This window comes from Heloderma suspectum, chromosome 10 (genome assembly GCF_057233095.1).
Source record: "Heloderma suspectum isolate Gila_16-S chromosome 10, 16-S_ref, whole genome shotgun sequence".
Classification (NCBI taxonomy): domain Eukaryota; kingdom Metazoa; phylum Chordata; class Lepidosauria; order Squamata; family Helodermatidae; genus Heloderma; species Heloderma suspectum.
This window is the reverse complement of record NC_139467.1, coordinates 6,111,579-6,128,345: the sequence shown is the minus strand read 5'-3', so window position 1 is coordinate 6,128,345 and position 16,767 is coordinate 6,111,579. Positions and strand designations below refer to the sequence as shown.

Here is a 16,767-nt window from a genome sequence, read left to right as displayed (position 1 = left end):
TGGGTGGCCCTGAGTACTAAAAGTAATTTCCAGGGGAGGCTGGTGGCTCTGATGTCAGTGGGGTTCTGAATCTGCTGTGGGTTTCAGTCAGAACTCTAAAGGAGATCTCCAAGGTGCTTGGGTAGCTCCTTTAGAGTTTTGACTGGTTCTAGCTGAAACCCAGAGTGGATGCACTGCCCCACTGGCATCAGAGCCACCAGCCCCCACTGGAAATTTCTCTCTACCCAGCTTCTTCACGCCATTCTTTGTTTTATACACATCAGTCGTGTGGCCCTCTTTAGTCTCCCCATTCCCAATTAGGAAGCCCCAAACACTTTAGACAAGCCTTCCCCAACTGCAGCCAGCTCAACACAGCACTGTCCCCATGCTGGCTGTGGATGATGGGAGTTGCAGTCATAGAATCATAGAATAGTAGGGTTGGAAGGGGCCTACAAGGCCATCGAGTCCAACCCCCTGCTCAATGCAGGAATCCAAGACAGAGCATCCCCGACAAATGGCTGTCCAGCCTCGTCTTGAAGGCCTCCAGTGTGGGAGAGCCCACCACCTCCCCAGGTAATTGGTTCCATTGTCCAACAGGTCTGCAGGGCACCAGGTTGGGGAAGCATTAGACTTTCCTCATTGGGAAGAAACTCCAGTGTCTTCTTTCACTTGGCCCTTCCCTGTACTTTTTCCAGGCCTACGCTATCTTTTCTGAGATACAGGTCACATTCCCTTAGGGCTCCTTCACATTGAGCTTTTATCCTGAAATTGAGATTGCTTCTTCACGGAAGTTTGCAGACTCTTTACATGATGCCATGATCATTCAAGGCATCTCCTGGGGGATCTCTACACCTCAAGTTTCTTGTGCATTCATGGTTGCTCACTCACTGAATTGCATGGGTCCATTACATGACGTCGTCGTTGTCCAGTCATTATTCCACTATTTCCTCCCACCTATCCCATGCTTTCCTCAAACGGAAAAAATGGGGTATTTTTCCAGATATGCGCAAATGGAGCGCCGTGTCCTCCCGTGTATTTCTCCCCTGGCGTGAATGAAGCGCTGAGTGTGGTTGTTGGGGGCGTGGTCGTGATGTCGAAGGTGGTGACGAAGGTCTGACGGGGGTTCAGCCTTCCTGCACCTGAGCCATTTTGGCTCCTCACCATTTTCAGCCTGCCTGTTCAAAACAGAGCGGCAGAGCAGAGCAGCAGCAGAGGGGCTGAGCGGCAGGGACTGGCCAAAAGCATGGAAGAGGGAGGCAGGACCCAGGGAGATCAGTGGGGGCGCTGTCTGCGTGTCAGTCCCCATCCACCAGTAATGTGCAAGGGGAGGGAAAGGGGCAGGAACCCGGAAGCAAGTATCGCTGAACCTGGAGCGTGTGTAATGCCTCTTCAAGGAAACATAACGCTATGGGAACGGCCATCTACAGAGAAGGAAGCACGTGTAAAGGGAATCAGTTTTGATCCTGCATTTAAAATGGAAGTGGAAAGCCCCGTTTTAAATGCAGGATTTTCGGCTGGTGTAGAAATCCCCGTGCACTAAATGCCCTTTGTTCCATTTTTAAATAGATTGCAGATAATGAGATATCAAATTACCCACCCCGTTATGTTCTGCTTCAGTTTGCTCCGTGAAAAGAGTAAAAGCAGCAAGAAGAGGAGCGAGATCCACGAAAGATAATGGAAGACTCAGACATGGGGAGAAGGAGGGGGAAAGGGGAGGAGGAAAAGGAAGCAGGTAAAAAGGGGAGTCGTCGTGATCCTGCGTTTAAAACAGAAGCAGAAATCCCTATTTTAAATGCAGGATTTTAGGCTGGTGTAGAGATGCCCTTAGAACCACGGTCTGTATGAATCAGAATCTCGGAATATCTGACCCAGTTTTACCAGCTTTGCTTCCAACACGGGACTGGGAACAACCAGGCCAGTCACGGGGAGGGGTCAAAATCCCCTCCATCGAGCCTGGATCCTGCTCCAGCTGAGAGCCCCCTCCCTCCTGCTGCGAACTGCCACTGCTGTGCCTAAATTGGCTTTTTTCCTCCTCCCTGCCAATCCCCTTTCCTTTTGTCTCATGTTTTTTAGATTGTAAGCCTGTGGGCAGGGATTGTCTTAAGAAATATCTTTGTAAGCTGCCTTAGGAGCCTTTATGCTTAAAGGTGAGATTAAAATGCTATAAATAAATAACTAAATAAATATTTTTAGGAAACAATGGTGGGGGGCAGCCATTTACCTAGTGAGCTACCTCGGATGCTGTGTGTTCAGGCAACCCTACATGTACCTGCATGAAAGAGGCATGTGGAAGGTGTGGTAAAAGTCCAAAACTGGACTTGGAGGTCCATGCCCAGCTGCCCTCCAATTAAGCTCTGGACACGCGGGTAAGATCCAACTCGGGTTTATTCGTGTACAACGAAGGCAGCTCTGTCAACCCAGAGGCAGCCCAGATCAACACTCACCAGTCACACTTATAATCATAGTGTGGCTAAATAAGTGACATCAGCCAAGCTTAGCGCACATATCTGCTCATTATCAACTAAATTTTTATTGAACTTTCTTATCTTGAGAGTTTTGCAACTTTTTAAAATCATGACTCAGTCATTGTGCTTCCAAATAATTGGGTTCATCAAACACTTCAGGGTTCACCATGCCCACTTGCTACAGCTTTGGGTTCATTGCTACCCTGGTCGGGTTCTCAAGACAGGCCTCAACCATTCGTCTCGCCACTTGTAAGTATGAAATTCGTCACGCTCAACAGCACCAGCTGACACTACTTTATAATTCCCATTTTACAGCCAGGCAACACCAAGTCGCTGATAGAGTCAGGCGAAGGCCATGGGTGCCCATTCAGCTAGAGGGAATGCTCAGGTTCCTGAAGATCAGGAATTAAAGCACAGCCTTTAGCTGGAAGTGTTGGAAAAGACGGCGCTTGGAGTACAACCAGCAGGAAGTACAGTTCTCTTATCGAGGCAGAAGGCAAGCTCCTACGATGTATAACCAGGCCAGCCAATCCAGAGGCTCCATTACTCGGTCCAATGGCAGGGGCTGATGTTGCTCGTCTCTGTTCCCTTCTGAGCCTGAAGAGGGTGCATAGGCCTGAACACGCCCCATCCCAGGTGCCGCCCGAGCAGCCGAGCGGGCGTCCACACCAGAGCCCCTTCTGTGTGCGAGACACCGCCGTGCCGGTACTTTTCAAAACGCAGTAATTGCTCCGGGAGCACGTGCTAGTGGGCACAGCACAGGATCCACTGGGTTTATCATGCTATCACGTGCCACACACAAATGCATAGTGCTCTAATTATGGGAGAAGTAAGAGGAGTTTGAGAGGTCGCATGTGTTCTGTCATTTGTATTTGGAGCACAAGTGCATGACACAAGCCTCCGCATAGTGCTGCAACTGCAGGGGCAATGGGAGGGCATGTTTCAGTTCCCTTTCTCTTTTGGAGTCCACTGAGAGCATGCATACCTTCAGGGGTGTGCAGCAACAGCGGTTTAAACATCATTTCTTTCATTTCTATATTGCCCAACAGCCAAAGTTCTCTGGGCTGTTCACAAAAATTTGTGTAGTAATTCACAGCTGTGCAGCTCCATACATGCGCAGTCAAAAATAGCTCCCCCCCCCCCCAAATCACAGAGGAAGACCAGGACAGAGGCTGTGGAAGAATGTGAGGAGGTAACGGTGCCATTTTTGGTGTTCCTTTATTTTTGTTTGTTTTTTCCTGCCCACAAATCCCATAAATCAATGCAAGGAAAGAGCAGGGAATGAGAGGAGGAGGAGAAAGATAGGAGAGTGGAGGGAGAAGGAGGGGAAATATTGCAAAACAAGTTCTACATCTTTAAACCACTCCTACTGGTAAGAGTTGGGCCTAGAATGGGACACACATGTCTTTATAGTGCATGGAAACCTCAAGAACCAGCTGCACAGGGTACCAGTGTGCTTCTGAACCCAATTTAAAGTACTGGTTTTCACCTTTACAGCCTTAAACGGTTTGGGACCAAGTTACTTGAAGGACTGCCTTCACCCATACCAGCCTGCCCGCACTTAATGATCAGAAAGAGAGGCCCTTCTCATCTGCCCACCTGTGAAAGCAGTTAGATGGGTGACCATCCGTGAGAGGGCCTTCTCTGCAATGGCCCCACACCCTTGGAACAAGTTGCCATTAGAGGTCCGCCATGCTCTGTCACTGCAGGCTTGTAAGAAAGCCTTGAAAATATATGGTTTTACCATGGCCCTCTCTTGATGGGACTGCTGTTGTTGTTGCTGCTGGTTTTATTGCTGGCTTTTATTGTTGTTTTTATTGCTATTATATTATTTTTATCGCTTTTAATATTTTAACTGTTTTTATGTATTTTATTGCTGTAAGCTGCCTTGGGAGAGCTTCTGTCCTGAAAGGCAGCCAAGGAATATTTTAAATGGATAAATAAAAAAAATATGCATCAGAAAAACAGTCACAAAAGTGGTTTGGGAAACAACGGAATATTGGGAGAGAAACAGCAACGTGCGTCTCGTGTGTGAGTCAGATGTTAGAGATTAGCCCCAAGAAGTTTCCAGAGTCACCACCAGACTGGCTCAAGGTCACCTTGTGAGTCCATGCTCAAGCATCCACCTTCCATCCACCCAATCTTTATTGCTACTTAATTATACATCATTGGAACTGAACTGGTAAGCACAAGTTGTCATAGGTACAGCAAAACATCCTGAAAATTATGAGTGATGAACAGCTCAAGGCAAGGGCACCATAAAAATTGAACAAATAGGGGGAAATCAACAAACGTATATGCTGCACGAATTAAACGTAAATCATACAAAATCCAGTCCACCATGATATCAAAGCAAGACCGAGGTACTTTTGGTGGGAGACAAGAGGAGGCTGGGGGATGTTGACCTGGTGTTGAATGGGGTACGGCTACCCTTGAAAGACCAGGTCCGCAGCCTGGGGGTCATTTTGGACTCCCAGCTGTCCATGGAGGCTCAGGTGTCAGCTGTGAGCCGGACAGCGCTGTATCAACTCCATCTGATACGGCGGCTGCGCCCCTTCCTTCCCGACCATCTGCTCCCATCGGTAGTACATGCCCTGGTCTCCTCTCGTTTAGACTACTGTAATGCGCTCTACGTGGGGTTACCCTTGAAGACGGTTCGGAAGCTGCAGCTGGTACAGAACGCGGCGGCTCGCCTGATTAAAGGCAGCCACCGGCGAGATCACATCACTCCAGTGCTGAAGGAGTTGCACTGGTTACCAGTTGTTTTCCGGGCCAAATTCAAGGTGTTGGTTTTGACCTTTAAAACCCTATCTGGTTCCGGCCCAGCCTATCTTAAGGAGCGCCTCCAGCAGCACCAGACAGGCCGCTTAACAAGATCAGCCTGGGATGGCCTTCTCTCTGTCCCATCAGCCAGGACAGCTAGACTGGTGGGGACGAGGGAGAGGGCCTTTTCTGTGGTGGCCCCCACTCTGTGGAACTCCCTTCCTAGGGAACTCCGTCATGCCACCTCTTTAATGAGCTTCCGTCATGCAGTAAAAACGTGGTTGTTCAGGCAGGCATTTGGGGTGGGTTAGGGTATTTTAAAAAAAAAATTATGGTAGAATTTTATTGTTTTAAATTGTTTTATGGTGTGTTGTGCATCGCCCAGAGTGGCTGGGTGGCCAGCCAGATGGGCGATTAATAAATTTAATAATAATAAATAATTAATAAATAATAACGCGCAGACAAGACTTGGAGCCTGGGAATTATGGGACTTGGAGTCCAACAGACCTGGAGAGCACCAGGTGGGGGGAGGCTGGGCTGTGGGGTGCTTCTCAGCCCTACTGCTAAGATCCTTTTTTTAACCGGAAATGTGAGGGAAAGAAGAGGCGTAAGGGAGATACAAGATACAAGGTGGAGAAAGGTGCACCAGGCGGATCTGCCCGTGCTAGAAGAGGTGAGAAGCAGGTGAGCGGAGGCTAGGAACAGCAGAACTGGTCTGGTTTTGTCAGCTCTCTCTGTAGCTTCTTGGTCAATGGTCTTGCCCTCCAGGGTGCAAGAGCACATCAGGTTCAAGCCCTCCTCTTTGCCACCGCACAGTCACATCCAACGGCAGATGAGCCTTTGCCCCAGCTGCAGAATCAGGATGGGGCGGCTAACGTAGTCTGGGGTGTGTGTGTAGAATTGTTTGGAAACAGATCGGTAATGTCTAAGCCCCGCCCTCTCCTGCTCAGACAGACCCTTGCGCGGAACAGCTGCAAACAGCTGCAAGCGCTCTGATCTGAAATTACAAATCCCGAGATCAACAGTGAGCCAAACATTAGAGCCTCCCACCCCCACCCCAAGATGTGATCATCGTGGCTGGCTGGGGACAGGGGTGGCGAGAGTACTTTACATGTCCACTCAGAAGTAAGCCCTATTGAGTTCAATGGGGCTTACTCCCATGGAAGTGCATGTCAGTTTGCCGCCTAAATGGGAATCCTTGTCCTTGTTTTGGACAGGAAAGGATTTGATCTGGGAAGGCAAACAGGCCCCGGTGAGCGGTCCGTCGAAAAGCAGGATGGTTCAAGGCCAGCAGCCACCAGAAATGTGCTGCTGCTGCGGGGCCAGGGGATTAATAACATTTTAATAACATTTTATAATAAGCACAAGTGCCTGCCGGCCCTCTCAGTTCTTCTGCATTTAACGGCCACATCTCTGAAAGGCCGGAGCGGGTGCACGTCTGAATCTTGCCTGAAATGATCTCCTTATATCTCCACTGAGGACTAGAAAGTTCTGTTTTGGTTTTGGTTTTTAAAGGAAGGTGAGAATTCAGGGAAGGCTCCTTGGTGGTTTTGTGTTCCCTTTTCTGCACCTTTTTATTGAGTTATTTTCCACAACCCCAAGATCTCCTTCCTGGGAAATCACAGCTACCTACCCCTTACCCAGGGCTTCAGTCAAGAAGGAGCTAAGCCCCCCCCCCCCCAATACTTGTTATCAAAGCCAAGACTAAGCCCAAGAACCAGTGCAAGATCCAGGTTTTGGGGGGCCTTGGGCAAGGCAGCCTCAGTGGGCCCCCTCCCTCCACGAGTCTTCCCTCTCACCACCATGGTCACCAGCTGCCCGGGCTCCTCTTCTCCTTCAGATCAGCACTCCCACTGGCTGGCTTGCCAGGCAGACAGCCATGGCGCAAGGAGGCCAGGGCATCTCCCGCTCCTCCTCCCTTCTCCCCACCACCGACGTCTGGGCCAGAGGGAGGCGGGTGAACAAGCAGCACGCAAGGGGAAGAGGAGGAGCACGTCCAGGGGGTGGGTGGGTCCTTAGCGGGTGCCCAGCCATGCCCACCCTTGTTGCCGGCCCCGACACGAACACTGATGTCTGTTCCTGCATCCTCTGAGCATGTGTAGAGTGCCCCGCCACACACACGGCTTCATTCCTAAAAGTAGAGGTGCCAACAGCTTGAAGTGGGAGCCCTGAGCATCAGATACTGAGCCTTCATTGGGTGGAGATGGAAACCACAGGCAGCGTGAGCCAGGAGACTAACACCACAACCCAGAATCCTCCTGTGGCCTGGGAATCAGGTGACCTCGAGCAGCCTATCTGATGCCAGTGTCTCCTATAAAGCTCCAACGTTTGCTGTGCTCCCTCCGTTTGAGCACTTGGCTGCTGAAGGAGGTCACTAGAGTGGCTGGGTGACCAGCCAGATGGGCGATTAATACATTTAATTAATAAATAATAAGTAAATAAATAGGCTGTCCCTCTAGATCAGGCATGCTGAACCTCAGGCTGCCAGGCAAAACGCAGCCCGCAGGGGGTCCTGTGAGGGCCACGTCACCTTCACCTGGCCTCCCCCCTTTCCCCCGAGCATGGACAGTCTGGTGGCTTCCTGGCTGTTGCACAGTTTGCTTCCCCATTCTGAAAGGCTGAGGGGCTCCAGCTGGAAGAGCTCTACGCTAAAGCAGGCTGGGACTTGGGCCAGTGGAGGCTGGTGGCTCCGATGTCAGTGCGGTTTCAGTCAGAGCCGGTCGGAACTCTACAGGAGCTCTCCAACTCCTTTATTTTTGTTTATTTTTTATTTTATTTTATTTATTAAATTTCTGTACTGCCCCGTAGCTGTAGCTCTCCGGGCGGTTTACAAAAGTTAAAACTTTAAAATACAATACACAAAGTTTAAAAGCCATTTACATAAAAGCACACGGACAACATATGCAAACATATAACTCAAAACAACTTTGAACTAAAAACCATTTAACAACAAAAACAGTCCAACAATAAAACCACACAGCTTAAAAACAGTATGCAAGAGTCAGCAAAAGGAGCAAGAATTCTAAAAAAGGGAGGCCTGCTGGAATAATAGTGCTTTTAACGCCTGCCTAAAAACCTTCAAAGAGGACATCAGGCGCCTTTCAACCGGCAGACCGTTCCGCAACTGAGGGGTGGCAAAGGAAAAGGTCCTCTGGCATGTGGCTGCCAGTCTCACATGAGGCAGCCGCAGCAGAGAGCCCTCGGCGGATCTTAGGCAGCGGACTGGGACATAACTTAAGACATAAAGACATACCTTTAGAGTTCTGACTGGCTCTGACTGAAACCAAGAGCAGATTCACCGCCCCACTGACGTCGGAGCCGCCCGCCCCCACTGACTTGGGGTATGTTTGATATTTCGGCTTCACCCCTTTTGGCTTCAGCCCTGCGCAGCGCTGGAATGCGGCCCCTGAGAAATTGAAATGGAATGCGGCTCTTGGGCTGGAAGAGGACTGAGATCCCTGCTCTAGAGAGACAGCGGACCTGCTCTTTCCCCCTTGGCCCCAACCAGGGGTTGCTTCTCCAGCTGGCAGGGGCTGGACCACAGCAGCACCTGGACCTGGCTGCCCGGCGGCACCCTGACGGACAGACCTGCGGCCCGTGTGTGCAGCCCAGGGTGCCACCAACGGGGGGCGGGGGCCACAGGTCCTTACATGGGTGAAGCAAACGTCCCTCACTAGAGGGGAACAGGAAGACCGCTCCATGTCACCGCCTAGCAACCACTGTGAGGGAAAGCTACCATTTTGTTGGGGGTTTACATGGGAAAGGGACATCCTTGCCCTAAACCGCAGCAGCCTCAATGGTTTCAGGTATCTGATAAAGCACCTAGAAGCAAAGCATTCTGGGAGAGAGAGGCTGAGTGCCATATGACATTGCGAGATATCATGGAGACTGAATGCAGGAGCCCTGCTGGATAAAATCAAGTGTACATCTAGTCCAGCCTTTGCCAACCCGGCGCCCCCCAGATGTGTTGGACTGCAACTCCAACTCCAACCTGGCCACAGTGGCCAGCTGAATGCGTCGGAGAAGCTCCCAGTCAGGGTATGAAGGCGAGAATCCTCTCCTGTTATTTGCCCCCGGCGTCTGCTATTCAGAGACAGACTGCCTTGGAACATGGAGCTTCCAGTGAGCTATCATGGCTAACATTCTGTAGCTGTTGACAGCCGTTCTCCACTTCTATGTATCCCCTTTTGAAGTCATGCAAGCCAGTGAATTGTGCAGTGTTTGAAAAAGTCCTCCCTTCTATCTGTTCCGAACCAACTGCCAAACAATTTCACTCGCTGACCCTGGGTTCTAGTACTATCAGAGACAGACAACTTTATCTCCACACCATTTACAATTTTATATAATTGCTGCAATGTCCTCCCTTTGTCTTTTTATTTTTTGATATACTAAAATGCCCCATGTGCTTTAGCCCTTGCTCAAAGGAAAGGTGTTCCAGCCCCTTGATCAAGTTGTGTTTTTAGTTTCCTCTTTTGAAATTAAATGAGACTGTATTGGACTTCATTGTCCACTTGCATAGATGATAAATTTGGTAGCCCTATGGTCACCGTTCCCAAGCAGTTCAACAAGACTTACATCTGGCACCAGGTCTTGGGATTAAGTCAAAAGGTTTCTTCCCCTCTCTCAGGTCCATGACTAACAGTTTAAGGCACAGCCCTCTGTTATAACTTAGGATTTGTGTTCATAGCAGAAGCAGATGCCACACAGTGCTGCAATTGCAGGAGAAGTGGAAGATCGTGCTTCCATTTCAGGTTGCTTTTCTTTTTTTAAGTTGAGTACATGCACGTGCTCAGCTGTGTAGGAATGCAGTTTTAAAAATAAAAATTATTTGGTCATTTACAGCTGTGCATCTGTGTAGGTGTGCGCTGAAAAATAGCCTCCCCCTGCCCCATTATGGCTGACCAACCGACCACCGTGGTCATTGAAGGAAAGGAAATAGAGGACAACCATGGATTTCCTGCCCACAAATCCCTTACCCCTGCCTGAGGTCAAAGGAGAAGGTGGGGGGAAATGTTGCAAGACAGGCTGTACAGCTTTGAAGCTTCTCCCACTGGTAAGAATTATAATACTGTTAGATGGGAGCACACACATAATTCAGTAGCACACAGAAACTGCCATCACTGAGGGGAAAACATAGTAAAAGTAGTCTGGGGGAAAATGGAGTATTGGGGGAGAAATGGCATCAGGTGTCTTGCCCCTTGGAGAGCTCCTTCAGAGTTCTGACTGGTTCTGACTGAAGCTGGAGCGGATGCATGGCCCCACCGATATCGGAGTCACCAGCCTCTGCTGCTCTAGACACTAGTTCAGGCATTTGATGGCCTCCCTAGGACCATTGGATGGAGATGAGTGGTAGAGCTGAGTGTGATTTGCATACTGATGGCACTCCAGCCCAAACCTCTGCATGGCGTCCCCCAGTGGTTTCATAGGGAGCAGATGGGACCTGGTGGCGCTCCATAAGCCACAAGCCCCAAGGTGGAGCAGAATCCCCAAGTACCACCTTCCGAAACTACCCATCCTGGAAGGGCTGAAACCCCCATAACACAGTGACTTCTATGCTCAACCCAGGAATTTTTTATTTTATTTTATTTTAATAAATAAATAAATAAATAAACCCAGATAAGTGATCTGGAAGGATACCATGGTTGATGGTACTGAAAACTGCTGAGAGAGTTGTAGAGAGTTGGGGCACAACAGGGTCGCTGTCCCGCTTTGCATTCCCTGGCCTGAGGCATCTATCTAGCAGGATGACCAAGGATGTTTTCATCCCAAAACCAGGCCTGAAGCTGGAATGGACTGGATCCAAATACTCACAATCACCCAACATTACCTGGAGTTGAGAAGCCACCACACAATCCAACACTTTGCCCAAGAATGGCAAATGCGATACTGGGCAGTATTTATTTATTGATTACATTTATATCCTAGCCTTCTTTCCTCCAAGGAAGCCCAAGGCGGCTTACGCGACTCTCCTCTCCATTTTATCAGACACCAATGGATACAAACTATGTTTCTTCCATAGTGGCCTCATCATGCTTCCCTTAAGTAGTAGGGACTTAAGGACCCTTCCCTCAAGGAGGCATTAAGCACTTCTGAGGTCCGAATACCCAGCCCAGCTCTGGTCGATTTCACAGGCCAGGATGAGCAAGGGTTCAGGGAGCAAGTGGTAGGCCTCAGTCCTCCAAGCAGTTTGCCCACGTCTTCAGGCTGCACAAGATGAAAGCTAACCAGGATAACATGACTAGGCGGTACTCCAGTCACATGCAGCTCTGATTCTCTTGGAGCAATGGCATCTAAATCGGCATGGATACGAGTGACTTTATCTGAAAAGTGTCCAGCGGACTGGTCATAGCAGGCCTTTGAGGGCCTGCTTGCTGTTTTCTGGGGGGACCCAGCCCACCCCACCCCACTCCTAGCAGGAAATCTTCAGCATAAGAGGATCTCAGTTCACCTGTGAAAAGGCTCTAATTTCCCTCTTCCTTAGAATGAGACCCTCACACCCGCAGCCTTCATTCTCCATAACAGCAGAGGAGTTGGCAGGCTGGGAGCGCAGTAACGTCTCTACCAGGTCCCTGAAGGTCTCATCTACATACCTCTCTGCTTCTTGCAGCTTCTCTGGGTCAGCTGCCTCAACCTCAAGGGAATGAACTTGTTCCCTAAGCGTCAGTGGCTCATTGCACTGAGCACCCCTATGCCACGCCATGACTCCCTCCCTCCCTTCCAGCCAGCCAGCAAGCAGACAGTCACAATTGTGATGTGACCCTTGGTGCAAAACACTGGATAGCTCCCACAACTCTGCTGGATTTCCAGTTCTAATCAGGTTTTCGTTGTTTTGTGTGTTTTTAATGCTTAGACCTGTGCAGTGAGGTTGGCTGAGGTTTTAAGCTTACTATAGCAGTGGGAAGGGAATGATTTCCTCTAGTTTCCTTGCCCTGCTGCCAAACTTGTACAGGTGCTTAACTTTCCTGGCTCCTTACCTCCCTTTCCCTGTCTCCCCCTCTCTCTCTTTTATCATGAGTTCTTGTTGGGACTCCCTTGCCCTCATAGTGCTGCGGTAGGTTTCCTTTCCTTCCCAGTTCCATTCCAACACCCGCAGACCCACCCTGAAAAAGCCAAGAATCCCTTGGGTCCTTCGCTTTGAAATTGGTCTACAGGCCTCATCTCCCAGACCACTGTAACAAGCACGGGATGGGGAGGAGTCGCTTTTGCAGCCATTTTGGAAAAGCAGGCAGTGTGCCGCCCTGCTTCAACAGGAGAGAGGCTGCCGTAACCCATTTTCCTCGGCATTCAGAGCTGAGCTTTTACCACACCAGCAGTGGGAAGGAGAAATGCCTTGACTTGCCCAAGGTCATGCAGGGACATCAGGAACTGAACTCAAGTCCCAAGTATTAACCTTGACCTCCGGGTAGCCCATCACAAGTCTCCAAGACACCGAGTTTGGAAACGTCATTCTAGAGTCTATCCCCCCACAACACACACACCCATTGCCCCAAGAAATCCTTCTACATATCATTAGGCCTTGCAGTGACCCCATAACCCAACCCTTGCAAACTCCTTAACCACAAACTACCCAGAGATCCCTTCTACTATGCTATAAAGCCAACAGCCAGAGAGACGGCAGCTGTCTCTCTTCTCTGGTCACCACTCCTGCTGGTGACGTTGGCCGTTCCCACTGCCGGGAAGGCCTGGGTTTCGCTCACAGAGCTCGGAGGGGACATCCTGGTCTTCATGGAAGTCCCCAAGGACTCCATCAAGCTGGCACAACAGTCTGCCCCTTGGACCTCCAGAGATGGGCTGGATCAGTTCAGATCATATGCACCATTGTCGTTACAGACATGCCCACCCCTCACGCACGCAATCTGGCCCCCTCCCACTAACCCCCCTAGCTTTATCAAGCAAAACACGTCCCACCCGGTTTGACCTTCACACATGGCACGCACACTCTGCTCCACGATCACTCACACACTCACTGACCTCCCAGCTGGGCCGTGAGGCCTGCATGGCTCTCCCTCTTGCGCATTTCCTCGGCAATCCGTGTCCTTTGGCAACGCACACAAGGTACCACTAACGCGTCCCCCTCCATCTCCGTCACACTCCTTCTCCCCCCCCACTGCAATACCATCAATGCTTCCCCTTCTCCCTCCCCCAAATCCATCACTGGAATCAACCCAATCGGCTAATCCTCAACCCCCAACCTGTCACCGCTTTCATAATAAAACAAGACAGCAACTGACAAGGTAGAATTGACCAGCCAGGCACAGCCACCAGACGGCTTTCTTCAATATGTCCCTGCTAGGTTTCTGCAGCAACACCCACCAAAGCAATCTTCCACCGGCTCTAATGCAGCCCCCCTGCATAGACATGCCTAGAATATGATCAGAACTTTGCTCCTTCTCACTCGCCTTTCCCGCCCTCCTTCTCCCTTACTTTCTCAAACCTAAATCTTATACACACACAGATGCCCACCCTCCTCCACCCATTTTATTTATTCCTGATTGCTCCATTAGTGCCATCAAAGACACTGTCATAAAGCCGGGCGATTTCCCCAGGGGAACCCAGGGCGGTTTCAAATGCAATATTTATTGCTTCTTGCCCTAACACTGAAGCTCAAGAGCGTCTCAAAATGTTAATTACATCTGGAGGGTGATGGTGTGTGCGTGTGTGTGCGCGCGCACGCACGCGCGCTAACATGGGCTCATCATTCCAAGCAATAAGATGGAACCAGATTCAATTACTACTACTAAATAATAACGATAATTAGAATTGTGCAGGCACAAAAGCTATACACAATGACTGACGTTGGTTCAAACATGCCAGAGGAAGCCAAGGCGCCCTTCGCAAAAGGAGCCCAGATGGGTGAGTCAGAGAAACAGAGAGAATGTGGCGCTTCACAAACACCTATTTTAACACCGCTTTAGTGGCAACTGGAATTCAGACACCAGGAATGGCTATTTGTATTTTACAACATTTTTTCAAACATATTCTATTTAAAAAATCCAGCAACTCAGAAATGTGCACAAGTCTTGACTATTTGTCTCCAAACCAATATTCAATTGACATCCCCTGCCCCCCTCCCCACTGCAGCCCCCTCTGCCTTCAGCTCCCCACTAATTCCTGGATCACACGGTGCCCCTTTTCAACATCCAGCTATCTGCATCCCCTTTTGAGTTCAAATTTTCACATCCTTCCCTTCTTCATTTCCTCAGCCAGACAGTAGTTGGGGGAGGAGGAAGAGGGGGCTGACAGGTTTTCCATAGTCTATGTGTGTGGAAAAAATATCTCTCCACCCCCTTCCCCTCCTCCCTGCAAGCAGACAGTTATTCTAACAGACTCCATTTTGACATAAACAGCTGCATGGGCTAGTAAAATCTTTGCAGGGAAATGTGTGTTCTTGGGGACAAGGGGGGGGACATTTTGTGTGCCCCCCTTCCAAGCCAAGAGACACAAAATGTTGCATAGGATCCTCCGGCTAGGCTTCAGTTTGGACTTACCACAACTAGCGACAGTTTGTTGGAGCAAAGGTGCAGAACGAATTAAATTGGTTTCCTAAAAACCCTAAAGGGTAGAGATAATGCTGAGCCAAGAAGAGGGACACCCATCTTTTGGACCTCACACTTCAGAGGATTAAAATAGCTCCCTTTGGGGGACAGGGCTAAAGGGGAGCAGATGGCAGACTTTGGGGTATGAAGAAAAGATGCACATTAAAGGAGATGAAGGGAACAATCCCAGAAAAGAAAAATAGAGGTGGGGGGACAGGGGACGGACAGAAGAAGGGACAGTTGGCAGCTTTCCAGCAGAGAGAGATGCGGGGTGCAAACATAGGTTTGGGGGGGACCAGGTTTGGTGCAGAGGTGGAAAAACAGGCTCAGTTTGGCAAAGAGATGTAGGTCAGGCATGGAGTGGCTTAAGAGGAGAACAAGCGAATGTGAAGGGGGACAGAGATATGAACGCCCGGGGTGTGTGTGTGTGTGTGTGTGCGTGCGTGCGCGCGCGCTTTGGGGGATAGATTTTGGGGTGGTAGTGGGGGAAGATAAGCAGATTGAGGGAGTAGGCCTCCGAGGTGGGGAGATGCATCTGAGCGGCCAGGTTGCCTGTGTGTGTAAGATTTCTGAAGCCCCAAAGGATCCTCCTTTTGCAGTGCCTGCATAGGGGCACGGGGCAGCGGCGGCGGGGGGGGGGGCATTGTGCACTTCCTCACCTTGTAGATTCTTCCCTCCCTCCCTCCCCCCCGCCCCCGCCCCGCTCACCTCCTGTGTTGCTCCTCTTGGTGCTGATCGCTTCAGTGGGGGTCTCCAAGGGTCTTTTCCTAGAGTCGGGAGGATCTGAATCCATGTGGGGCTGCGGAGGGGCTTGCGGGGGCTGCTGCTGCTGGGGGGGGCCTTGCTGCTGCTGCTGCTGCGGAGCAGAAGGGAAGATGCCGTTGTGATGCACCGAGGCGCCTGCCATCATCTTCATGCCGAGGGCGCGGAGGACTTCCCCTCCGCGGTACCCGTGAGACTCCAGCAGGGGGAGGCGGGGGGAGAAAAGATGCTCAGATTTTAGGGAGGGGTGGCGGGAGGAGGAGGAGGAGGGAGGTGTGTCCAGCCAAAGAAGGGGCTCGGGGGCAGGGGAGAGACCCGCAGTCCTCCAGGTGAAACTGACAAAGGGAAATGAAATTGACCAGCAAGGGCTGGAAGTGGGGGGGTAGCGACGACCGGGCCCCCTTTCCCGTGCCTTTTCTCTCCCTCCGTCCCACCCCTACCCGCCCTCTCAAGCAAAGGCAAACCCGAAAAGGGAAAGCGGCAGGGAATTAACACCCACTTGGGATGCAAAGGAGGGGAGAACCTGGGAGAGGGGCAGAGACGGGGATGCGCGGGGGACCCTTCTGATGCCCCCCCAAATTGAAAAACAACCCAGCCAGGTGCTTCTCCAGGGGAGACGGGAGGGAATGAGGGGGAGGAGTGGGGCAGGGCTGGAGGGCTCTGCGGGGAGAGGCTGCGCCCGGGGACAGGCGGCGGCTGGAGGGCAGGGCGGGCGGGCGGGCGGGCGTGGAAACACTGGAGCGTCTTGTTCGGAAAGAGAGGGAGAGAAAGCGCCGCCTGCTGCAGCCTTCCTGTTCACAGCATCCCTCTTTGAGCCTGTCCTGGATGGCGGTGATGGCTGTGGAGCGAGCCAGCCAGCCCCTGACGCTGGAGGGGAGGAGAGGCCCACCTCCCTTCTCCACCCCCCCCCCCGCCCAGATTGGCTGCGAGGAGCTGGGCCAAGCTGACAAGTGAGGCGGGGGGGGCGGTTGGGGGGGAGAGAGAGAGAGAGAGAGAGAGAGAGAACGAAGCGCTATTCTTTGCCTCGGGGCTTGCCAGAGCTGGGAGGGGGAAGCAGGTGGGAGGGAAGCAAAAAGAGGCAGCTGTGAGCTCCAGGGCGGGGGGGGGGGTGCAGAGCGGATGGGAAATGGGGGGGATGCTGCCATCCATCCCTGCCTGGTGCTATCTTTCCGCCTTCAGCGCACCGACTGGCTCTCCAGAACCAGCCCAGAATGTTCTGGCGCCTGATCCAAATGGTACCTTGTCCTAGAGGGCCGTCCGAA

The 16,767-nt window shown here is 51.1% G+C and overlaps 1 protein-coding gene and 1 pseudogene across 4 annotated transcripts in view; both read right to left on the bottom strand.

Moving 5' to 3' along the window:
• The window catches only part of NOVA2 (NOVA alternative splicing regulator 2), a 51,755-nt gene extending 36,096 nt beyond the window's left edge, over positions 1 to 15,659 (bottom strand). Inside the window, exon 1 of one of the 2 annotated variants that reach the window (XM_084814316.1) lies at positions 15,452 to 15,659. In XM_084814316.1, the coding sequence (XP_084670442.1) occupies positions 15,452 to 15,659 (208 nt within the window). The remainder of the gene's footprint in view (positions 1 to 15,451) is intronic. The other variant, XM_084814317.1, reaches the window with a different exon arrangement.
• LOC146337528 (protein CFDP2 pseudogene) overlaps positions 1 to 16,767 on the bottom strand; it is a 471,985-nt pseudogene that overhangs the window by 58,792 nt on the left and 396,426 nt on the right. The window lies entirely within an intron of this gene.